General features: G+C 33.1%; 2 protein-coding genes, 1 long non-coding RNA gene and 1 pseudogene across 4 annotated transcripts; 3 read left to right on the top strand and 1 right to left on the bottom strand.

The window, feature by feature from the left end:
• The first annotated feature begins 2,267 nt into the window (after window positions 1–2,267).
• Window positions 2,268–4,228, top strand: LOC146887906 (uncharacterized). The gene is made up of 2 exons (XR_014993316.1): window positions 2,268–2,514; window positions 4,106–4,228. It is a non-coding gene; the product is annotated as an uncharacterized LOC146887906 (long non-coding RNA).
• A 2,619-nt stretch (window positions 4,229–6,847) lies between these two features.
• LOC114176868 (RING-H2 finger protein ATL8 pseudogene) lies at window positions 6,848–7,711 on the top strand (annotated as a pseudogene).
• A 2,733-nt stretch (window positions 7,712–10,444) lies between these two features.
• LOC114179620 (monosaccharide-sensing protein 2-like) lies at window positions 10,445–13,951 on the bottom strand. The gene is made up of 6 exons (XM_085670943.1): window positions 13,802–13,951; window positions 13,436–13,639; window positions 12,369–12,935; window positions 11,471–12,276; window positions 11,200–11,387; window positions 10,445–11,086 (listed from the first exon to the last, which is right to left on the bottom strand). Exons 2-6 carry the CDS (start codon window positions 13,512–13,514, stop codon window positions 10,660–10,662), a joined length of 2,067 nt encoding a protein of 688 aa, XP_085527069.1. The 5' UTR covers window positions 13,515–13,639; window positions 13,802–13,951; the 3' UTR covers window positions 10,445–10,659.
• Window positions 13,952–14,446: 495 nt separating this feature from the next.
• Window positions 14,447–22,589, top strand: LOC114178451 (uncharacterized). 2 transcript variants are annotated; one of them, XM_028064369.2, is made up of 16 exons: window positions 14,447–14,628; window positions 14,743–14,892; window positions 18,436–18,519; window positions 18,635–18,706; window positions 18,813–18,884; window positions 18,978–19,214; window positions 19,629–19,739; window positions 19,820–19,930; window positions 20,214–20,333; window positions 20,447–20,515; window positions 20,617–20,723; window positions 20,988–21,071; window positions 21,197–21,284; window positions 21,396–21,515; window positions 21,736–21,920; window positions 22,126–22,589. In XM_028064369.2, the coding sequence occupies exons 2-16, from the start codon at window positions 14,779–14,781 to the stop codon at window positions 22,289–22,291; spliced, it is 1,740 nt and encodes a 579-aa protein (XP_027920170.2). In that variant the 5' UTR covers window positions 14,447–14,628; window positions 14,743–14,778; the 3' UTR covers window positions 22,292–22,589. The 2 variants fall into 2 exon arrangements, with proteins under 2 accessions (XP_027920170.2, XP_027920169.2); XM_028064368.2 differs by having other exon boundaries at window positions 22,012–22,589.
• The last annotated feature ends 2,427 nt before the right edge of the window (window positions 22,590–25,016 follow it).

Here is a 25,016-nt window from a genome sequence, read left to right as displayed (position 1 = left end):
ATAATACTCTATCCTTGTAATTTACACTCTTTTATGCTTTTAATAAATGATATTCATCTTTTTATTTTTCTAAATAAAACTCGTTTTTATTATTTTATTAAAAAATGACATATTTAATTAAAAAAATAAATAGGAAGGTTATAAAGATTAAAATTAAAGTTTTAAAATATAAAATTAATAAATTTTCTATAAATCAAAATGAAAGATTCAACTATAGGAAAATTATTTTCATTTTTCTTAAAGTGTCCTTTTAAATTATGTTAACACATTGTAGGAATAATTTATGCAGCATTAATTTACGTTGAGTTTTCGTTATTTGTGAAAACTTGTCAAGTTAGTGATACTGAAAGCATCACAAGTAAAATTAGTGTTTGGTCTATTGTATTGGATGAAAATAGTTATATAGAACAAAAAAAATGACAGCATACTCTAATTTTAAAATAAATATTTATTTCCCCTTATGTTATTAATAAAGCAATAATTGAACTCCTTATTTTACTTATGGTTATAAATCATATGTAAATATAATATACAGTATATAATAATAAGTTAAAAAATTAATACATTTTGTAGCTATTCACCACTAAGTATCTTAGAAAATATTTATTATCGATCAAAATTAGTTAGTAATCTTATTAATTATATTAACAATTTAGTTTTGCATAAAAACTTATTTTGTCTCTGTAAGTAGATTTTAATAGGATAATGATACTTTAACCCACTTTTCTTTTATCCACTTTTAATTCATTACTTTAATCACTATTAGATCATCACATCATATCACTAAAAAGAATCAAAATAAATGATCTAACGATGATTACAATACTAAATTAAAAATAGGTAAAAAAATAGGTTAAAATATCATTTTTCATTCTAATATTACAAAGAAAACTATGATGAGAGAACGTAAATTTGGTTTGCACGAGAAGTTTTCTATTTGCTAATGGTATTTCGATAAACAAATTTTTAACAAAGTTTGATAAATCATTTTATTATTTTGTTTTGATTAAAAAATAAAAAGTTAATCTATTTAATTTTATTTATAGAAAATTTGTCTTTGTCAAAAAAAAAAATTCTAATCAAATAATTTTCCTTTTCTATTTATACACACGTTTTGAAAAGACTTTTGAAGCTCGTGACTTATTTTTTTCTTACGTCAATCCTTTATCATAGGTCGAAAGCCTTTTCACTCACGTATTTTTGTTATACTTTTGTTACTACGTAAAGGTAACTTTTTCAACATCTCTTCGCCAAATTAAGTATACAAAGGTTAGTCTACTAAGTTATAAAAGAACTATAAAAAAAATTAAATAATTTAGTTTTATATATTAAAAATATCGCAAAAGTTTATATTATCATTAAGATATAAATTTTGTTATAAAAATATTAAAAAAAATATACATTTTGAGAAAACATTACTTTAATACGAAAACAAATAAATGGTGTTCTTAAAAACAAATATTAAAGTATATCACTTTGTCGAGTATCACTTTCCTACAGCTCAGTTTACCTCTCTAAATCATTAATTTGGAGAATATTATTGAGAAGTTAAAAAAAGATTTTGAACCCTAAAGTGGTAGACAGCGGCATATGTTGAATAAGGGTTATTGGTTTCCACATTAAGTGGGAAAATCGTATAAAGCTTTGAAGCATGTTGAAAGAAGATAAGTGACCCACCCATCAAAGTGGGAAATTAAAGCCTATAGCTTTCACAAGATGCACTCTATATAATAACCTAAGCTTTCACTAATTTATTTCATAAGGAACAAAACTTTTACTTTTTTGTCTCTTTAGAACTATAGAAGTATTTAAAATCAATGATATATGTCTGAATTTAGATGGTAACATATTAGGTAAACTAAAGGTGGATATATCTTTTTTACTTTTTCTCACTTGAGAACTTTTTAGTATTTGTTTTTTGTAAATTAGAGAGGCCTATACCATATGTTTACTTTCAGAGTTTAACAGTGCACATTTTGTTATCATCAATTAAAAATCACCATTAGATTATTATTTTTAAAATAGCCAATAAAAAAAATAATAAACTTATCATATGTAATATTTTTGTGATTGAATCTCATTGTTTATAAAGAAGCCATGGTTAGAAAAAAAGAAAAACTCTTGATAGAATATTATATATAAATAAATAAATAAAAGGAAGAAAAGAAACAGAGAGCGAAAGAGATAGAAAAAATACAGTAAACAAGTGTATTACGTAACAATATGGAAGAGACATATATAGTAGAAAAGACGAGACACTTTTTATGGATTTCCGATCTTCGATAATTGAAAGCCGTTGTTAATGGTGCAGGAAGATAGCCATCGCAACAAAGTTTGGAGGCATTTATAGTTTTATAGTAACTACGATTTTTCAATTGATGAATACGAACACTGGATCAAATTTCAGTTTCTTCTTCCTTCTGGAATCGCTTTCGCTTCTATTGTGTTTTCTTTCAACAAACAACCTTCGTCAACCATGAAAAACTTTCGCTCCTTCTCAATCGGATAATCAAGGTAAATATCATCATGCTTTGGTCGTTTAAAGCCAGATTCTATTCATAATCGTTAAGTGCATATTTTACTAAAACCTCCTATTTTCAACTTTGTTTTTGCCTTAATTTAGGAGAAATCATACTAATAGAGTATGTATTTGATAAAACTTGATTTTTTTGTTTTGTTTTATTAGTGTAAAGGGGATAAGATTGAGAAGATCCATTGAGTTATTCCACAAAAAGAAAAGCCATGGAGCTAAAGTGTAAATTATCACGTGAAATTAGATTTGAACATACAAAAAAATGGAAGAGACAAAGACCAATAGTTATGAACACCACAAATTATTAAGCATATTCAAATATGTTCAGTGAAATATAAATATAAGTAATAAGTGTTCTTATATTGTAGGTAAAAATAATTTAAATGTATCTTTCTTTTTTTTCAAATTTTCAATCACACACCAATAATATCTAAAAATATAGCAATAAATTTAATATGGGAGTTGACCTGCTTATTAGAATGAAAACTACTTTCTAAATATTAACCTTGTAAGAACATTAACAACCAAAATTTATAAAATTTGTTCCTGTACTCTGGAACACTAACCTGTAACTAGAAAGTTTTCGAAAATTCAAAGGTCCGTGAGGGAAACAGACTATAGTGCGAGAACATGAAGCAGAGCCATCCTTGAAGGTTGGAAAGCAACTTGAACACTCATTTCTTCTTTCTGTTTGACTTTGATGTGTAACTTTGACTAGTTATATTGTATGAATAATCAAACATTTTTCTTGTTGTTCTAAAATAAATCAAACTACAATTTCAAAATGTATTATATATGTATATATGTTAGAAAAGTGGGTTTTAAGCCTAATTCAACCCCACAAAATCAGCTTGAAAGGTGAAGTTTACATCATACTTATACACATCCTCTCACACCGAGGTATATACATCTCGTGCGTAGGACTAGAAATTAATGATAGCTCATAATTTAATGTTGTAAGGTAAGGTTTGCATCCTACTTATATACTATATAAAATATGGGACTTCCAACATACTCTTATAATAGTCTCTAACTTGGCTCAATATCATGTTAAAAAAATGAACTTTAAGCCTAACTCAATTCTACAAAATCGACTTGTAAGGTGAAACCCCACTTATATAATATGAAATTACATTATCTTTAGTCGACATGGAAGTTTAACATAACCTAATACGGAGAAATAAAACTTGACTTGTTGTTACTTTACCTTTTTTTTATGTTATTATTTCATGGTTATTGAAATAAAAAGAAATTCTAGTAGTAGATCTGATAAATTGTCAGCCAACATTATTCTTGCTATTATTTTTACTTTATTTGTTTTATATAATTGCTATTTTATAATTTTGATGTACTTACTTTTTAATTTTATAAATCAGAAATATCTTTGTGAAGTTTTGTAATTATTATTTTAAATATTAAGCTATGGATAAATTAAACATAATATCTTATATCACCATATCCGTATCTTGTCACTGTTTTGCAAATAGTAATTGTTTATTTGGTTTCCATGGTTATTGTGGCCACTCTACTGATATTAGTGCAGAATTTCATGCCATCCTTCACTGTCTGCAGATTGCTTGGAACAAAGGCTATCAACATATCAAGTGTGAATCAAATTTCCATTTTGAAAGATTGTTCACATTTCTGGTGGAAAGAAAATCAATTAACACAATATAAGTGAAAGCTATTTTTTTATTGTGATTTTTTTCTTAAATAAATTAGGCTTAAATTGGTTTTATAATATAGCATTAGAACTTATTCCGTTAAGATTTGTTAGATCTTTCGGTTAATCTGTTATAGTGTTATTGTTTCGGAATTAGGGATTGAGTGTCTATTAAAACAATTAATTTGTCTGATCTTCAACTCTTCACTATAATCGTCCGTTTGATTCTTGTGTTGGTTGTTCCACCCTCTCGTTGATCGAGAAGAGACTTTGATGCTCAAGTCAACTATGGTTCGATCGGTTATAACAATTAATGTTGTAATAAATGTGAGAGAAAAAAAGTCCTAACAACCATATCTTTGACTTGTATTTATAGTTTTTTACTGACTTGTGATTAGGGTTGACCTAATCATGATCCAATTACTTTTTAAACTTGATTACTGGCCAGTTTACAATAATTACGAAGCCGCTTCAGATGGCGTAACACGATACCAGGGCGGAATCCTGGGGGCAATCCAATTGCTAGAATTGGAAGGGGAAACCAATCGGTCCCAAGTTAGTGTTATACATATCTTCATAAGTGGATTCTAGGGTAAAATCTTGTGGACAGTCCAATTGCTGGTGCTGGGGAGAGATTTGACTAGCTTTCGTTCGTTGTTGGCTGCATAAATGCAAATCTTCTTTAAAGTAATATCAATTGACCGATCGTTAATTGTTGTGATACACTTTACATCTATCTACATTGTCCAACAATAAGAATAATCCCACGAACGATAGAAGAAAAATCTTTTTGAAAATGATATCAATCGATCAACCGACAACCAACCCATAGTAAAATTTTCATTGAAACATTTATAAATATTTAATTTTACGTATATAATAATGATTTAAACTTAAACTACCTTTTTAATATTTCTCAAGTTGTATCTCTAGTGTGTGTGTATGTTTTATTTTTCATCAAAAAATAAAATAATTTATTTGAAGTTATTTTGTCTTTATGTATTTAAACATTACTTGACAAAAAATTGCTTCTGCTAATATTTAAAATTAAAGAAAAGGAATCTTATTATTATATTGCGCTAAGACTCACCTTTAATTAAACTCCAACCATCATAAGTTTTTATTCTTTTCATAAAAAAGGGAAAACAGAAAAATTGGATGGAAGATGGAATCTGGCAGATAAATTAGCAAAACTGGTCTTGAGACGTGACATATAGTGGTTAAAACATAACACTATAGTTTAAGATGAGGTTGGTGCATCCACTTTACATAAAGAACAATACTTTTTAAACTCAACTAAAACTCCATATGATTCTCTGTTTGACAAAAGACCAAAATCCCGTTTTAATTTAAATACAAAAAATTCAAAAAGAAAACCCATTTCGAGTAACACATTGCTTTTCAACATCAAATCTGTTCTCAATAATTAATTTGAGTTTGGCGCACTCTGATCAGTTTGGTTAGGACAAGACTATAAGGAGACACCTTCTTTCAATCAAGTTTTGGCACAATTGCATTATAACACTTAAACTTCAAATTATTAATTAAATCATTTAGCATGTGTTTGTTTGCGAGTGTGAGCACCACAAAAATGACAAAATCATTATCAAAAACTCAAAAGTTTTCTTTCAACCACACCATTCCAATAAATGGACAACGTATGCGTATACCATCCTTACCTAACTCGTAAAAAAACTGAGAATGACACTTTTTGCTTTCTACGTACAACATCCCTCGTAAAAATCTCATTACAAATACTTCCAACTCACTCAATTGCTTTTCTTCTCTTCCTAGAAACAGAGGGTCCCTTCAAAATTGCAATTCATGGTTATATTTAAGCCATCCACAAAGTAGGCTCCAAAAAGTTGACAGCACCTACGATACTGCAACAAAGACGAAACTTTAGACTTACTGATACGGTTCATCGTTCTCGCGAATTAATTCCTTTTAACGCTGCAAATTTTAGATTAGATTCACTTTCCAAACATGCGTGTCATTGCAATATACACTTACTATGCTCTTGACTTTGAACCATGAATTAACTTGTACTGTACGTAGTTTAATTATTCTCAATTCAATCATCATTGCATTCAAGAAACTGTAACAAAGAGATAAATAAGTGCGGGTCCTTGCAATCTGGGCTGCAATGATTTGTTACTTTTCCTTCCATATTATAACCCTGTTTTTCTTCTTTATACGATAATAAAAACAAAGGGAACAAACCTACGCTTTCTATAGAAAACCGAAGAGTTCAAGATAATTACAAAATTTTCATTCTTCTCGACCAAACACGGTGCAAATTAATAAGGCAAACCAAGAAAAATAAAAATTTAAAGAAAAAATAGGTGTCATGGTAGATAAGCAATTAGCCCGTCACGTCATGATTATAATTTGTGTTGTGGATAATTATAATTTAGGTTTAAGGAGATAAGGTTAGAGATGTTGGAAGAAGGGTTTTATTTAATCTTAATAATGTATGGATCTACCTCACAAAGTAGCCAAACAGAAACCTAACAAAGAATTCAAGATTTGAAGTACTATAGCAAGCTTCCAATATTTCACTTCTCTCTCTCTATTAATTTGTTATCAAGTCAAAGTCTTCACCACTCACCCTTATCCTAAAACGCACACTAAACCCCTCTCCTCTCGACTATAAGTACCCACCACAATTATTTTACTTTCCAAAACGTCACACACCAACCAAGCACTTCTCTCTTCGCTCTCTGTAAAACACCCTTCTCGTCAAACTCTACCTTCACGCTCTTTTTCCTCCGCTTCCACATGACACGCGGGCTCAGACTCCTCCAATCCCAGGCGGCGCCACCTCCTGAGGTCGCCGCCGCCGCCGTCGAGTCCGACTTTGTGGTCATCCTGGCAGCGCTCCTCTGCGCCCTCATTTGCGTGGTGGGCCTCGTCGCCATCGCTCGCTGCGCCTGGCTCCGTCGGGCACCAGCTTACGTCGGCGGCGGTGGATCTCCGCCGGCGCCGGCGAACAAGGGACTGAAGAAAAGAGTGGTGAATTCGCTGCCGAAGTTCACGTACGCCGGCGAAGGTGATCGGTGCAAGTGGACGGAGTGCCCGATCTGCCTGACGGAATTTTCCGGCGGCGACGAGGTCCGTGTGCTGCCGCAGTGCGGGCACGGGTTCCACGTGGCGTGCGTGGACACGTGGCTCTCTTCGCACTCCTCGTGCCCCTCGTGCCGCGCGCCCTTCGTCGTCGCCCGCTGCCAGAAGTGCGGCCACTTCCCGGCGGTCGCAGCCGAAACCAGCGAACCGCAGACGAAGCCCGGTGGCGGCTGCAATGCCGATGATAATCGTAATGTAATTGTTAACCACGTTAGTAATTACGGTTTCTTGCCATGAAAACACGACGTCGTTCTGGCGCAGCTTAATGCTTATTAATGTTATTGTTATCATTAGTTGAAATTTAGGAGTAGCCTCTTCCTTTTGTAATTTGTATAGAGTCTGGTTTTTTTTGCGGGATGAGTAAAAGTACTACCTTTTTTTCTGTCTAATTGTGTTTTTCTTTTGTTTCCTTTTTTTCCCCTATAAATGATTGTTTCAACCTTTTTTAGACCTGTTTTAGTTACAAGGAAGGATAAGGATTTGGATCGTTTAGTTTAATTTGAAATTGCTCAATTAATCACATATAATGATTTTATAATTATTAATATTGTAACGAAATTGTTATAATGTCGTATTTTAATTAAATTTAAATGATAACTGGTATATATTTAGAATAAAATGGAAAATTATTACTAAAAAGAGTTATCAATATTTTTTCTCATAATAATGTAAAGTCGATTAAGAAAGGGGTGCTTATTTGGAAAGAATGAAAGAAAAATATGGAAAATTGACATTAAACTCATTGCATATGTAAAATAAAAGTAGAAATCTTATTTAAATCTAAAAATAAAATAAAAATGTTGTAGGAAGGAGGGTATTAGTATGTGGTGAACATTGAAGCAATCAACATCTAATAAATTGGTGAAGCAGGTGGACAGACAGGTGTAGAAAAGATAGATACAGAGCATGCCATGCATGTAATCCAACAAAACCAGCAACAACATATGCATTTGTGCAAACAACAAAAGCAGCGCAGTGGTTTTCAAAATTCCTGTGTGTGGCGACTCGTCTCTGCAAATATATCCTGCTTTTTGATTTCTTCTGCATATAACTCATCTCAGTCCATAAAACACTTTTTAGTTTAACTAAAAACACGTCACTCCAGATTCTTCCGTAAATAGGCCAAGTTCAAAGCCTAACCTGAAATGCGTATTGATTTTGTGGCACTTTTATATTTGTTTTTAAATTCCATATAAGTCTGAATAATGATTTTCAAAATTTGGATTTAAGCTTATAATTCATTTATAGAAACCAACTCCATGAAAATTATTTTCTCTTTTTTTTTATATATAATAATTTTTGATATTGTTGGACATTATCTATGGACCATAGACCATAAGGTAAGTTTATAGTTCATTGGTATAAATCTTTATAAGTATGAGTTAAAGTTTATTCTAGTGAAACTTGTTATTTGTTGAACCTATTATATCATTTCGAGTCCAGATTTTTTACTGGTTTTGGTGGTGTTGTTCTCTATTTAGTATTAAAAATACACTGTATTGGTATTTTAAACATTTTTTTAATATATTTTAAAACATCAAAATTAATGGTAATCAATGTATTACAGAGGTCCTAGAGAAATAGTACAGAAAAAAAAAACAGTAAAGAATTCAATTTAGTGTCATTTTTGACCACTATCAGACTATCCATTAATGCCCAATTCCATATTAGATATATATATATATGCTTCTATGTAAGAAGAAATGTTGAAAATCTCAAATCAACTAGAAATAAAACAAATTTATAATATATAAGAAAGTACAAACTTTAATTACAAAATAGTTTTGTAAAGTTGAATTAAACTTAAATTCTACTTTTCTACTAATATCATTTTAAAGTTTGGTATGAACACTAATGTTCTTATTTAGGTTTTTCTTCTTCTTTTTTTTGTCTAGGTTGAAGTAGTCTTTGACCTAAATTTGAAGGTGTAGAAATTCTTGAACGAAGTTCGATCTAGTAGAATACCATATGTAGCAACTGCGTGAGTGAAGGAGAATAACGTGAATCAATTGAGTCAAAGGAACATTTGAATTAATGATGAAGATGCATGGGCAGCAATGCAAAGGTAACGATGACCATTAGTTTATGAAGCATTGTGCAAGAAGCTTAATTTCCACTACGTGTGGAACTGCACTGCATCTTCATTAAACAAACGGTGAGGAAAAGGGAATGCCCAAAATGAACGGTGCATAAAGGTTAAAAAGGGAAGACAAGACAAAGAAGGGACATAAAGGAAGTGCAAATGCTTATTATTTTGATGGAGTTAAGAAAAAGATGAACAACAATGAAAGCATATATAGATGCCCTTCCCTTTCTTTCTTGCTTGCATCTATCCTAATTCCCATTCATAGCCAAGATATTTGTTAATGGAGGGACTATGGGAGTTCCACAGCATTAATGCTTATGAAATGTGGCATCTTCAAACACTTTTCTTTTCAGGTCCCACACACCATTAACCTTCCTAGGTTATCTTTTATATATTCTCCCTTCATCTTTGGCTTTAGTGTCAACACCTCACTCACCTACCTTTTCCTACTTTTTCACTAATCACAACCCAACATCTATGCAGCAACTCGTTTTGCTCTTATCATACGCGATAGTCAAATGTCTCTTGTAACCACCAAACCTCACAATGATGTCAAAATTCACATCACCATCTAAATTTAATTACTTAATAATATAACTTTCTAGCTTTAAAGATTTTATGACATATGTCAAATTAAATTATAAAAGAATAGAGTAATTTGATTTCATTGCACATATGCTAATGGTTTTCATATATATTGGGTGGGGAAAAATAAGTTTTCAAAAATGGGTTCCATGTTCTACAAATTATAAGTGAAGTCCCAAACGAATTTTTATGAATCGTTGACAGAATTTGAACAGAGACAAAAACGAGTCCTAGACTTCGGTCTGAAGTTCTGGTTTGTTTTACAACGTTGTTTTCCAACGAGTAATTAAAAGTGAGAGATAAAACCTCTAACTCAATTTCATGATTCGTGCCTAAAATAATAAGATATCTGCATTTCACAGTAAAGGGTTAAATTGTTTTCTATTCTTGAAGTATAACAAAATCGGATTCAGTTAATTTCTACAATATTACTAAAGGAGCAACTATAATATGCATTAACCAAAGCTCTGGTACCAATTATTAAAACTTTTAAAAGAAAATTTGAATCATGTGAGGTACAAAGTGTAACATGTTCTCATCGAACAGTTAAAGAATTGTGGGAAGGGAATGGAAAACAACTACTTCAAAAAATATTTCTTTCCATGCTATGTAAAGACAAGTATTTGAGTGTATGATGAACTCAGGCTTTGGTTCCTATGGTGAGTTTCATTCAGGCCTTGCACCAATAGCAAAGAAATCAATGATGACTTCTAAAGGCATGCCCTTTGTTTCAGGAACTTTCAAGTAGACAAATATCCACGCACCGATGCACCCAAGTACGAATAATCCAATGACCCCGGAAAGCCCAAGGATTTGGAGCAAGAAGGGAAATGAAGAAGTCACTATCAAGATGCTGATCCAGAACGTAAGGGAGCAAATAGAAATGCATATCCCACGAACACTTGTTGGGAAGATTTCTGAACACACGATGTTGGGAATCGCACCCAATCCCATGCAGAAGCAGCTTTCGTATACCATCACACTCAATGCAGTCACTATTGCATTCGCGTTAGCACTCATGTTAAACAGGTTCCGGAGTATTAGTACCATCAGAGACACTATCAGAATAGGTATTGTGTATAACATTATTGCCCTGTCATCACAAAGTATACAATGCCATTGTATCATTTTAGTTTTTGTTGTCACTCATAGCTAAGATGGAGCCAAGAAATTGTGAAAAGGCTCAACAAGGAAATTGAAGCTTACCTCCTGCCAGCAACATCCATGAGCCTCATGGAAAGGGAAATACAAGGAAGCATTGCAAATGTTGTAACGATATTTACGAGTAAAGAAGCAGATGTTGAACTAATACCGAAATGTGACAGAAGAGCTCCAACACCAGCCTGATCAAGAATCTGTGGAGCATAGTATAGAAATCCATTTATGCCAGCAGCCTGCAAAACACAATTTTTTAAGGTCATATTTTAACTACAAGCTTGTAGGGTATGGTGATACCAATTAGAAATGCACGTTTTACCTGCTGAAGAACTTGTAGTCCAATTCCAACACCTAATGCACGCTTAACTCCTATATCAGACAAACCACCAAAACCTGTGCGTTTGCCAGCATTTTCTGGTCTCATGTTTATATTCTTAGGGCAGAGAACTGAGTGGCTGACAAGTGCAGCTGCCTGAAAAGACTCGCTGGGTTCTGAATTCATGTCATAGCCATCATAAAATGAACCTTGAGTGGATCCAGCATTAGGATCTGCACGCAGGTAAACCCTTTGGAGCCCCTTTTCCTTTCTTCCACCATCGCCTGATTTATAAACCAATTTCCAACCTCCACCAATGTCGCTGCTCTTAGGTAGTTGGTTGGCATCGTTATTCCCTGTTCCTAATGCATCCTTCGATCCAAAACCCTTGTCCCTCTCCACACCACTGCCTTGTGCTGAAAGCAACGGAGCATTCAAATTTTCATTGCTGTGAAGCGTGTCTCCTCCCATTAGCATGGCTCTTGAACCACCAGAATCAAGGGTCGGGGGATTGATATCATGGATGCTCCCGAAGAGATTGACTAGAGGGTCTTTCAGATTTTCAGCCTGAGCAACAATGCTTCCATGGCGAGACAACGTTAGCGTGCTCCGAGATACCATGCTGCTTTGTCCACTCACCTGTTGGGCAACCATTGAAACTCCTCCCTGGTTAGGTCCATAGAGCTTTATGCAGTCTCTCCCTGCTTCCTTGTTGGCCATTAGGTCACTGGCAGGGGTTACTATGTACTCTTCCATAGTGGCATTTTCACCCGCTGGACTCATTCCCTCAGCCAGCAGAGCCAGTTCACCTATACATCAAACCAAACTCCAAATCAATATCCAAATTGCCATGGTGTTGAACATGTTTTAAGAGATTAAGATTCAGATGGGACAATATCACCTGAAACGTCTTCATTGCTGCGAAGTCTTTGCAGAACTTTCTTAGCCTCGGTGACTCTCCCTTTACTGACAAGCCAAGGAGGAGATTCAGGGAGATAAAAGACGGCTAGAAGAAAGTAAACAACAGAAGGAATAGACACAACAGCGAGCATTGCTCTCCAACTTGGGGAATCGACCAAGGACAATGAGAAGACCATGATGTAGGCCAGAAACATTCCCGAGGAGCAGGAAAACTGTGGGAGAGTGTTGAGAGTGCCTCTGATGTCGGGTGGTGCTATCTCTGATATGTAGAGAGGAGTGAGTGTTAATGCGAGTGCAAGGGCTATTCCATCCAATAGCCTGGACAACAGAACCACAGTAACATTGGGGGCCCATAGCATCACCAAACCGCTGAAGAAAAACATGATCGATGATGCTATCAGCATAGGACGCCTTCCAAGCATGTCAGAGACTGTCCCAGAGAATATTGTAACAACGGTGCCAGTGATAAATGATGTCGACATAATCAGCCCTTCTAGTGTGGGGTTAGTCTCCAGCTTGAACTCTTTTTTTATGTACGTCATTCCCGCTGCATGCATGCACGCATGTTTCTTTGTTCAATCTCGTAATAAGATATGTAAAATTGAAACATAATACACTTAAAAAAAAATGTCTTGTTAATCGATTTTCAGTAATAAAAAATTGTTACTCGTTATAAAGATGAATTTAGATAATAATTTATAAAATAAAAAATTATTAATTATTAAAATAGTTATTATTATAAATAAAAAATTATAATTAATCACTAATTAATTTCTAAATTAGCCTATCAAAATCAATTAGTTTTAAAATTAGTCTCTAATTAATTAATAACTAATTTAGAGATCAATAATATTTTTTCAATGACTATTTTAATAATAAATAATATTTTATTTTATAAATTAGTAATTAAATTGGTTATTATAATGACTAATAATTTTTAATCAATAAAATTATTTATTAATAAAACATTTTATTGTATTTATATGTGATGATCGAATAACAAAATCAGATATACAACAAGAAAGATGTTTGATAAAATAGGAGTACCTGCAATGGTTGAACTATCCCATCCAACCAGAAGATTCCCAACTGTGGCAGCAATGGCAACAATCACAACCTCCCTCATTGTTTTTGTTGGCTGATGAGAACGTAATTAACAAAAAACTCGAAATCCAGAACACAATGTGGGAGACATGAATGTATATATATTCAAATAAAAAACTTGGTGTGTTATTCTTCAGAGATCTGTATCTGCAATGAAAAAAGTTATGATTCAGATAGTAGAGCTGTGACAACAATACCAAACTCCGAACATGTTCTAAAGTGTGTGCATTTAGTTTTAGTTAATTTGTTTCATAAGTTTACGGTTTTCATTCATTTGTCCAAAGTTTTTAAGGGCCCTCAAGTGTGTGCCTTATCTATCGTCTGGAAATAAAACTGTTGAAGTGGGATTGTGTTGAGTTAATTGATTGAATGTCAAAGGAGCAACACCAAGTTTCTTGGAGGAATGAGTCTTGCGTGTTGGAGACAAGTTATTGAAAACAAAACATCTGCAACTTTTTGTGGACATGATTATATTTTACTATTTTAGAATACCAATAGGGTAGTGATTAGCACTATAATAGGATCAAAATATGGCATGCCACCATTGATCCATCTAACAATTTTTTTAGGTGGCTGTTTTGTTTGAAGCATGATCGCTGTTTACATTCAGAGTTAAAGTTTGGGAGGTGCATTTTATACTATCTAGTTTGTCTAACCACCTCCTAATGTACATAAATCTAAATTAGAATTTATATGTTCAAAACTATCATTTATTATATATAATGTATATATTTAAAACCGTTTATTAATGGTATAAAATATACATTTATTCCATGTAATGCACAAATTAAAATTAATTAAAATGTAAAAGTAAACAAATAAATACAAAAACGTTTTCTCTGCATGTTTGTACATCGGCCCAATAGTATTCACGAAAGCCCAACTTGGGCTGAAAAGTAAAGGAAGGGATGCGTATATAAACTCGAGCTTCTCTTCTCTCCAAGCCCTGTTGCGGTTCCCTCTTCGTAGCCGCAATTGCCAAACTCTTCACTAGGAAGAGGTAGCAGCAGCCAACGCTGCGTCATTAACCGTTTTCCACGCGCTTCCTTCCTTTTTCGCAACGCCGTCGTTTGCTACCACACCTGTAGTTAACAGAGCTTCGATTTTTTTTTTCTCAGCGTTGCCAACGCGCTTCTGTAAGCGTTCTCCGCTTCTTTTATATTTGCGTTTTGTGGTTTTTAATTTATTCTAAGCGCCGTGAGTTTATGCTATTTTGGGATTACCTTTTTTTTTTTTCGTTTTTGTGGTAGGTCTGTTAGGGTTTCTGTTTGGGGTTTTGGAAGAGCATGGTGGGGGTTCGGGTAAGTAACAAGGAAGAATTTCCCGTAATGGAGAAAGGGGGTTACAGTGATTCGCAGCTAGTTAGTCACTTCAAAGGTCTACTTGTTGCTGTCACAACGGTAAGCTTGTTAACTCACATACAAAGAACAATTTGAAAAACAATTTGAAATGACTGAATATTATTTTGTACTATCCGTGCTTAATTATGCATCCTTGACAAATGGAAGAGACCAAGTGTTGTAGACTTTGCTCTAGAACAGACTCCTACCTATAAAGTATTTAGGTATTTCACATCCTAACAACACTTCTAAATGTTGATAGCAAAACAGAAACTAGAAAAAAAAAAGTCAACTACCATACACTAACAGGTTATTCACAAACATGGTTAACAGAATAAAAAAATTGCTGATAATGAAAAACAGAATTTTTTCACTCAGTCAACAATTCCTCAACGTGTGCTGTTTGCAGTAGTTTATCTCAGAATTATCAAGCATACCCAGATAGTTTTGTGACTATATTTGCTACCGATCATATGTGGACATCCCATTTAATAGGAATTTATAATAAATAAAATATCACATATTATAATAAAACAGAACATGCGTATACCAATTACATAATGACAGTTGTTCAAAAGGTGCTCGAAAGAGCAATAACAAATGTCTAAACTACACAACCAATAAAGGATAATGTAATAAAATCCGAATCGGATTCACCGGATTCCACTTGTGGTGACCTCTGGATTCCACTTGTGTTAATGGGTTTTCACTCTATCAAACATAAAGTTTTGTCCACTCCTACTACTCTCATTACATAAATCATACTACTCTATATGAGTATGATAGATTTATTAGAATGTTAGGATGCAGCCTTACCCCTTCAGTCACTACACATTACTTTACAATGAAAAGGGATTTCTCCATGACATTTCCACACCAAGTCCACATATTGTCTTGGAACATTATCATCTCATGTCAATAACATAAAATACAGTCCCAAAACACCACATCATACATGTACAACATCATACATTATACTCTCGAGAAGTAAAACAACAAATCACAGTAGAAATCAAGTAATGAAACACGTCTCTGCACCAGTTTCGCTCAAGCTAGAAGTCTTTGCTTAAGCAAAAGAAGTTCTCTCGCTTAAACTAGACATTCTCGTTTGGACGAGAGCTCAAACAATGGGTATCGTTAGATTTTGCAAATTCTCGCTTAAGCGAGACCTTATCGCGTGAGCAAGATTGCTCTTCGCTCAAAATTGAAATTTCTCGCCTGGACGACAACTCGAACAGAGGCAAGGGTGAGTTTCTGTGGTTCTTGCTTAGGCGAGGGCTGCTTGCTTGGACAAGAATAGTAAGTTTCTCACTTGCTCTCGCATGCAAACTCAGAAATCCATATCAAACCACACGTAGTTCATTCCTATACAAACACAAACATCAACTCAACCAGACATTTAAACATGAATCAAAACCAAAAACAGACAAGTTTTTTCAAAAAATTTACAAATCCTAGCTTTCTTTGCCTCGAAACGGTTACTTCTCTTGATGAGGAGAGGAGAGAGCCCTAGGTGGAGAGGAATACCTCAACCCCAAAACGGACTAAGAAGATGGAGGAACAAAATGTTCGGTTTGATTAGTGGAGTACGAAGCTGAGGTCCGAGATTTAGCCTTTGTCTCATGAAATAGTTGCAACTCTATTAGAGTGGGAAGGAACAGTAGTTGTGAAGAGTAGAGAGAAGAAGATAGAGCGGGAAAATTGAAAGGTTTTGTGAAATGAGAAAACAAGTGGGTTGACTTGGGTCCTTTTTACTAAAGTTGGGCCTATAATCCTGAAATAAAAGTGGGTTTTACATTCTCTCCAACAACAAAAATTGAGACTTTGAAAATTGAGACTTATCAGAGATCAGATGTGGATATGACTCTCATATCCTCCTCTAGTGACTCTCTTATATCATCCTCTAGCTCTCACGTAGAGTCACCTGTCCTCCTATCCCAGACAATCTTGACTAGATTGATGGATTTTTTCTCGAAACTGTTTGGTTTGGCCGTCCTCTATACCAACTGGCTGCATTTCCACTAAGAGATTCTCTCTAACATGCACATCCTCAACCTCTAGCACATGAGATGGGTCAGGTGTATATTTCCTCGGTTGGGAGACATGGAAAACTTAGTGAATATTAGCCAACTGAGGAGGTAAGGTAATCTCATAAGTCGCTGGTCCAATCCTTCTCAAGATCTAATATGAACCAAGGAATTTAGGAGAAAGCTTTTTCGAGCGAATAACTCAGGCATGAAAGAATGCTTCACCAACCAAATGAATAACTCCATTAATCAAAAGATTGACAATCCCCTTCCTAGTCAACATTGTGAAAAGAGTCATTTTCCCCAATTATTAGAAAAAAAAGTAAGAGAACCCTTTCTTTCTAATGTCATGTGATTGTGATAACCCCAATCAATGAACCACATGTCTTGGGCATCTGGTTTTTTGTCCATTGAAAGTTGTGCCATGAATGACACTGTTTCCTCACTAGTTTCAACATAATATGCTTTGCTGCCTTGTGATTCATGGCAGTAATAACACTCCATTATAGCTTTGTCCCCTGATTGTCTACCTCTTCCTTGTGGAGCTCTACATCGAGACACATCCTTTTGTCGGCCTCGTCTAGTACTTGTCTCATCTTGTGCAACTATCAATGCTTGCTCTTTATGTGACTTAGGACCATTCATTTGTTGCTCGTGTACCAATAGCTCATCTACATATGGAATCCAAATTATGAGATTCTTAACTTTTCGTCCACGTTAAGATCAAACATTTGTTCATTGTACGTCCTCATCTTGTTTGCTATTGTAAGAGTTAGAGCAAAATAATCATTAACGGATTCTTCATTTGTAAAATCTCCTTGTCATGTTGTAGGGTCTAGTGCTTTGCTCGCTTTACTCTGGTGGTGCCCTAGTATTTCTGTTTCAAAGAATCTAAAATCTCCTTAGACGTTTCCTTTAAAATTGTTTCAAACACAACTTGATTAATTGCTTGAAACAAATAATTTTTTTCCTTGAGATCTTTCAACTTAAGATCCTCCATAGTTTTCTTCTCATTCTCTGTCAAATACAGCATCGAGTGTACGTTTGGGAATCCTTGGAACTATAAGATTCCAACATTCTTTCAACCTAAAGAATTGCCAAACAATCATAATGCCAATTCCATTTTGGAATTGCAGGTTGCATGAAGTTGTTCAATGCCATGGCTGAATCTGTTGCTTCCCTCTGCTAGAAATCCCAACTGGCTTTGATACTAGATGTTAATTCACATACATAAGAAGCAAAATTTTAAATGACTGAACATTATTTTGTATTATCCATGCCTAATTATGCATCCTTGACAAATGGAAGAGGCCAAGTTTTATAGACTTAGCTCTACAACAGACTCCCTAGAAAGTATTTACCTATTTCACATTCTAACACTCCTAATTAAGATAGCAAAACAGAAACGAGAAAAAAAAAGTCAACTAACCTTACACTAACAGCTTATTCCTTAACATGTCCAACAGAACAGAAAAAATTGTGGATAAGGAACAACAGAAACATATAACATATTCCTTTCGATTCAATTTTTATCTTTCTACTGAAAGGAAATAAAAGCTGGATTGCTGTGGCTCAGGGTGATAGAGAGAATTATGATGAGCTCGTTGGTTATTTGCACCCAAAGAAGAATCTTAGTCCTGATGAGGTTGCGGTACTTGTGGTAGGTTATTGATTTAATGATCATGACAGTGAAATTTTCTTGTATATTTTTTATGGCTTAAATCTAAAGCCATTATGCTAATCAAGTTTTGTAATGTTACATCATAATGCTGCAGACAACTTTGAAGGCACTTTCTGGAGCAGTGTCCTTTATAGATTCATTTCATCACGAATCCCTTCTCTTTGCTGTAAGATTCTATTGCAGTCTTTTGTGATGTGTTTGGGACTTCAAATTACTTCCTACATGGGGGATGATTTGTAGATATGATTGATTTTGATGGAACTTTTGTTCAGGTTTCAAGAATGAGCCTCTGGAATTATGGAACTGAGGTTATGGATGCACTTCTGGAACTCATTGTATCTTTGGTACATGAATTTTTTCCATCCCCATTGGATATTTGTAATTACAGAGCTAATTGTGAATTTTTGTTAATTTGACACTTTTTTATTTTTCTGCAGGCTGCTTCCAATGGAAAATACATTGATTGGTGTTTGGAAATGCTTGTGAAACATTTTGTGCCGCCTTTTTACATCTTTGATTCTCTAAAACAGGAGAATGGAATTGATAGGAAAAATAAAGTTCTGTCTCGGGTGCATGCGGCTTTGAAAGATATAGCTGATTTGGTGCCTCTTGCACCCTTGCGACTTTCTCCTATAGTTGTCCAGAATATGCCTAGTGTCTTTAGTAATGAACCTGTGAGTTCATACTATTTTCTCTAGAGGATACTAAGTGAATTTGATGTGTTTTACTATTATGTGATGATTTATCTATTGGATTGATGCCAATTGGTCATTATACATTTTTTTGTTGTCAATTTTGCATTCTGTATACGAAATGTTCACGATTTTTACCTTGTTTGCATATATGGCTAGCTTAAGGGCACTGTTCACTTTTGCGTTATGAATTATTTAGGTTGTATGAAGACTTTGTATCATTGTCCTTGAATTATTTTGGTTTACTCTTTAGTGTGCATTTTTTATTTCAAAATATTATGTAGAAGCACATTAATTTTGTTGATATAGACTATGGAGAGGTCGTGTAGTCCTAACTTATCAGTCAAAAATTTTTAACATCTTTTTCATCAGGGTTCACATTTTTGTTGCCTGTAGGAGACTGTCATGTATGTTGAGAATATGTTAAAGCTGGAGAGTGGTGCAGTTGGAGAAACTGTTGGTTCTACGATGCTGCCTGCTCTTGTGGATAGGTTGCTAGAGTTGGATGTAAGTTAAACTGATGAACATTTTTGTCAAAGAAAAGCTGGGTTGTTTGGCCTTTCTTATAGTTTTTTTACTAGTTGTAGGTGGAAATTGGATGGGATGGAATCTTGCAAGAAGATACCAGAGGCATATTTGATATGGAGTTAGAAGACATTTGTAAATTTACAGACGAGGATGAGAATTTTGATAGTATGGTATGCTTGTTATTATTTATTTGAAATTCATGTTGTGGTTTAATGATGGAATATTTATAAGAAAATTAAAATGACTGAGCTGAGTTTATTTGGTTAGCTCAAAAAATAAAGCCAATTTAAGTAGATTGCTTGAAGGGGAAAAATCTTTTATTCCTATCTTCGGCTCTTTATTGCTTGCCTTATTTATGTCCATTATGTTTTTTATTTGTGTTGTAAAGTTGTTTAGTTGTTCACTCCTAATATGTTGTCTTATGAGTTTATTGGCTTCATTTTACAATCTCAGTCAGAGATGTTAAATAGGAAAAATTTGCAAGGCAACCTGGTTGTTCAAAAGTTAGATAGTCTAATAGTGCTGGCTTTCTTGCACCTTGAATCCTGTCAAAGTAGTGGCCGTTTGGCTGAGGTATGGCCATCTATAAAATTACACACGCAGTGCACATCAGGGCACACACTGCATATTCAAAGAGTGCATCAAACGAGTTCATCGTAATATTCTTCTTTGTTATCTTTGGTTAGGTATTCGATATTCTACTACCTTCATTTCAGAGAACTGTATTGAATGCATACAACTCAAAATTTACCCAGGTACTTCTGTTTAATCATTACTGTTTCTAACCTGTCTTATGTTTCTTGGTTGCACTATTTCTGAGAATTGTGTTCTCATTAATGCCCTATATTTGTTCCAGTTTGTGATGTTCTATGCGTGTGCATTGGACCCTGAAGGTTGTGGTGTGAAATATGCCATGGTTCTTGCAGATGTGTTTAGTTGTGATGTTAATCCCCCTATTACAAGGTACTTTTTTGTGTAAAAAAAATTAAATCCACCGAATCCACCATGCTTAATGATGAACTACATAGTTGGAATGAGGCTTAAGTATGCGGCTGTGAAAGTTGGCAGAACTAGTTTTTACTGTCTTAATGTGTTCTTTCATTTTATCGCATCTTGGTAATCAATCAATATTGTGGTGCATAAAATAGTATATATTAAACTGTAAATGTTTTCTTATAATCATATTCAAAGAACACATGACACTGGTTTTGTGTTTTTTGGTTGCAGGATGAGTGCTGTTGCTTATCTTGCTAGTTATCTGTCTCGTGCTAAGTTCCTTTCTGCTGCAATGGTCACTACCATCATACAAAGGTTTCAAAACATCCTTAGTATCCAATGTTCATTTATGACCAAATAAGTTTTTTTTTTTTTTTCTTTCGTAGTCAAATAAACAAACTGTTATAAATTGATTTTATGGGCTTTTGTTGGGATTTCAGCTTGGTTGATTGGTGCTATGCTTATTGCAAATTACGTGATTTTGATATGAACCCACGAGCACATCAAGTTTTTTATTCAGGGTGCCAGGTGAGTCTTATCACATTTGACCTTTTGTTGGGGGGATTGTAAAGGTGATGCCTTTTCATGTTATAGCCACTATCATTTTTTTCCTCATTATGTCTTTTTTGGTGTGTGCAGGCCATCATGTATATTCTGTGTTTTCGCTTGAGATCTTTGATGGACATTCCTAGGCTTAAATTGCAGCTACTTAATATGCCCATGGAGGCAATCTGGAAACATAAATTGAGTCCGTTGAAGGTGAGGGACTTGTTAGTTTTCATGGTCAGGTTTTTAATGATAAACGTGTGATAGGATTTTGTGTATAAAATGATCTGGAATAACTGAATCTCTTTTGGTAAATTTCCCAATAAACATTTGTACAAGAAAATAATAAAATGAGCAATCTAATATGGTTGATATACATTGCGCTTCCTGTCTTAAACAAAACTTTAAAGATTGATATGAATTTATCTACCAGGTTTGTTTGCCTACTGTAGTAGTTGAGTTTCTCAGACAGGCAAAGGCTGCTCAACTTTTCATGGCATCAGACTCATTTGTTTTCAATGATGTGCTGGAGTCTGATCTTTCCAAGGCTTATGGCGGGATGGATAGACTCGACATGTTCTTTCCATTTGATCCATGTTTGTTGAAGAAAAGTGAAAGGTTGGTTTATTCACCTGAATTTATCTGATTTGATCTCAACAGTTTCTCTAGTTAATTATTATGCTTATGCTGATTATTCCCATGTCACTAGCTACATAAGACCACATTTTGTTCGCTGGTCCAAAGTCAGAACTACGTACGATGATGACATTGACGAAGTAAGTGATAATGATAGTGAAGTATCAGATGATGATTTTGTTGGCAGGAATACAGAAGAGATTATTGATGATGATGATATGGTGGTCACCGTTGAAGATCTTGATTTCAATCCTGACTTGAACAAAATGTCCATTACGCCCAAAAGTTCTTTGAAATATGGTATGCGAATGCCAGCAAGAATCAGGCCTTCCACTAGTCCAGAGTCTCTATAAAATTTGGAGTTGTATCCAATACAATGAGGGAGTTGCTTCAAAGGAAAAAAAAAGTTGGAATTATAACCGTTCTTTGAAGTAATTCTTCACAGTATAGCATAGTGAAAAGATACGAAGGGGTCATATATCATCATTTTTGTATTTATCTGGTTGTGTTAAAGTGAGTAGTAGGTGCAGCCAAGTTTTGGGATTCGTCCCCTGCTATCGTGTAATTGTAATGTATGTTAATGATTATGTGCCGCATGAAATACAGTTATTCCAAGATTTATGAAACAATATTTTTAGTTTTTAATTTAAATTACAAAGTATTTAGTCTTCTATTTCATGAAAAAGTTAAATATATTTTTAGTTTTTAAACATGGATCTAAAATTAAAAAAAATAATAATTATTTCAAATTTTGATATAATTTGATTTTTAAATAGATATAATTTTTTAAATTATTAAAAGTTAACATTTGAGTTGAAATGTGTTAAATATTGTAAATGGTGTAAATGCTGAAAGTTTATATTCATTTATTTGTTAAATTTGAGGTAAAAATGTATTAAAGTATGAGATATGAATGAATTTTAATTTTTATATTTAAATTTAGGGATTAAAAAATATATAACTTTCATAAAATTATTATAAAATATCATTTTTTACAAATGGTATATGAAAGTTATATTAAAGTTTATATGAAATTTTGTTTGACATTTGATAAATATTTTACATGTTTATTTGTTTGATTTTACATTATCTTCATAAAATATAAAAATTAAATATTTTATAATTTAATTTAGGGATAAAAACAATTTTTTATGATAGGTTACAGGTAGGGATGTCAACGGGATGGGTAGGATACGGGTAGTACCTCCCCCGTATCCTATCCGCTGGATAAATATTTGCCCCGTACCCGTATCCATATCCGTCGGGTATCTGTTATGCGGGTACCCGTCTATTTTTTTCATATTCGCGGGTATCCACGGGTACCCGCGGGTATTTACATAAATATTTAAAAAAACAAATATTTGATCATAACTGGTACTTAGATAAACAAACTCACTTTCTTCGATTGATTCCTGAAAAACAAACAAATAAAAAATCACTAACAATTTATATTGTAGTTTATTTTTGAATGAAATATTAAATAAATTACTAACTTCATCAATGTCCACCTTTTGCAACATTGTATAAAGTTTCATGTGTCCAATTTTAATCTAGAAGAGCCTAAAAACATAAGAAGTTCATTAAAAATTTCTAACAAACACTTAATTAAAATATCTAAGTAAAAGTGTTAATTTCATTACCTTCCATGTTGGTCCATAACCAGTCTTGGAGACACATCAATGCCTCCACTGTATTTGTAAGTAATATACTCCGATGTGGAATCTGAGCACCATTACTGAATGAAGACTCAGAATGGTTTTTACTAATATATATATATATATATATATATATGTATATATATATATATATGTATATGTATATATACATATATATATATATGTATATATATATATATGTATATGTATATATATATATATATATACATATATATATATATATATATATATATATACATATACATATATATATATATATACATATATATATGTATATGTATATATACATATACATATATATATATATATATATATATATATATATTAGGGTATTTTTGTGAATTAAAGTTTAGCGGATACGGGTATTGACGGATACGGATACTATGATACCCGTCCTCGCCCCGTTAACACGCGGGTATCAAAAATACCCGTACTCGTGGGTAGCGAGTATCCATTTCTAATATCCATTTTCTACCCGTTGCGGGTTTTATCCGTGAATACCCACAGGTACGGATTTTTTTGACATCCCTAGTTACAGGTGATCCAAAGAAATTGTTTCTGTTGGTTTGATTGGTTTACCGAGGAACTGGAGTCGCGACTGATCTAGTTACTTCATTCAATGGAAAATTGTATTAATTTGACATATACAATTTGGTTTTAAATCGGTTAAACTAAGACGGAATTTATTTGTCTTACAAAAACTACGAAAATAAAGATGTGAAATCAGTTAAATTATATCATTAATGTTCATTTTCGCAGTAAAATTGGTTTCTATTTTTTATTTATTTTAATTTGATCTTTATTTTAAGAAATTTAATGCAATCGGTCATTTTCGATAATGATATAGAATAGTGTTAAAACAGATCTCAAAATCAGTATATATATATATATATATATATATATATATATATATATATATATATATATATATTTCTTTTACTTTCCTTTTTATTTCTTTGATTAAAAATTAATTGTTTTAATTTAATTTATCTTTATATTATTTACTTTCAATATATTACATAAAAAAATTATATACATTAATATGTATTAGTATTTATTTTATTCTTAAAATATGTCATGAAATTTCATTTTGGTCCTAAATTTATGTGTGACAAGTTATTTGATTTTTAATCTTTATCAAGTTTGTATAATATGATACACTTGATGTCTTTATATATGATGACAAAATTGTTAATTTTTGAAGTTAAGTTTGGGGTTTAACTTTTTTTAATAATAAAACTAAAAAAAAATATTTAAAAATATTTCTATAAATATTTAATAAAGATGTCAATTTTATTAAGAATATCATCATAAGTTGTATACAAAGATTAAATTAAGTCTCAATCTAAGGAGGGACAATATTGTTTCATTTTTATAAAAATTGAGACTAAATTGAAACTAA

This window comes from Vigna unguiculata, chromosome 3 (assembly GCF_037176805.1).
Source record: "Vigna unguiculata cultivar grain cowpea cultivar isolate G323 ecotype 2 chromosome 3, ASM3717680v1, whole genome shotgun sequence".
Taxonomy (NCBI): Eukaryota; Viridiplantae; Streptophyta; class Magnoliopsida; order Fabales; family Fabaceae; genus Vigna; species Vigna unguiculata.
The sequence above is the reverse complement of the archived record's forward strand: the minus strand, read 5'-3'. Positions and strand labels throughout refer to the sequence as shown.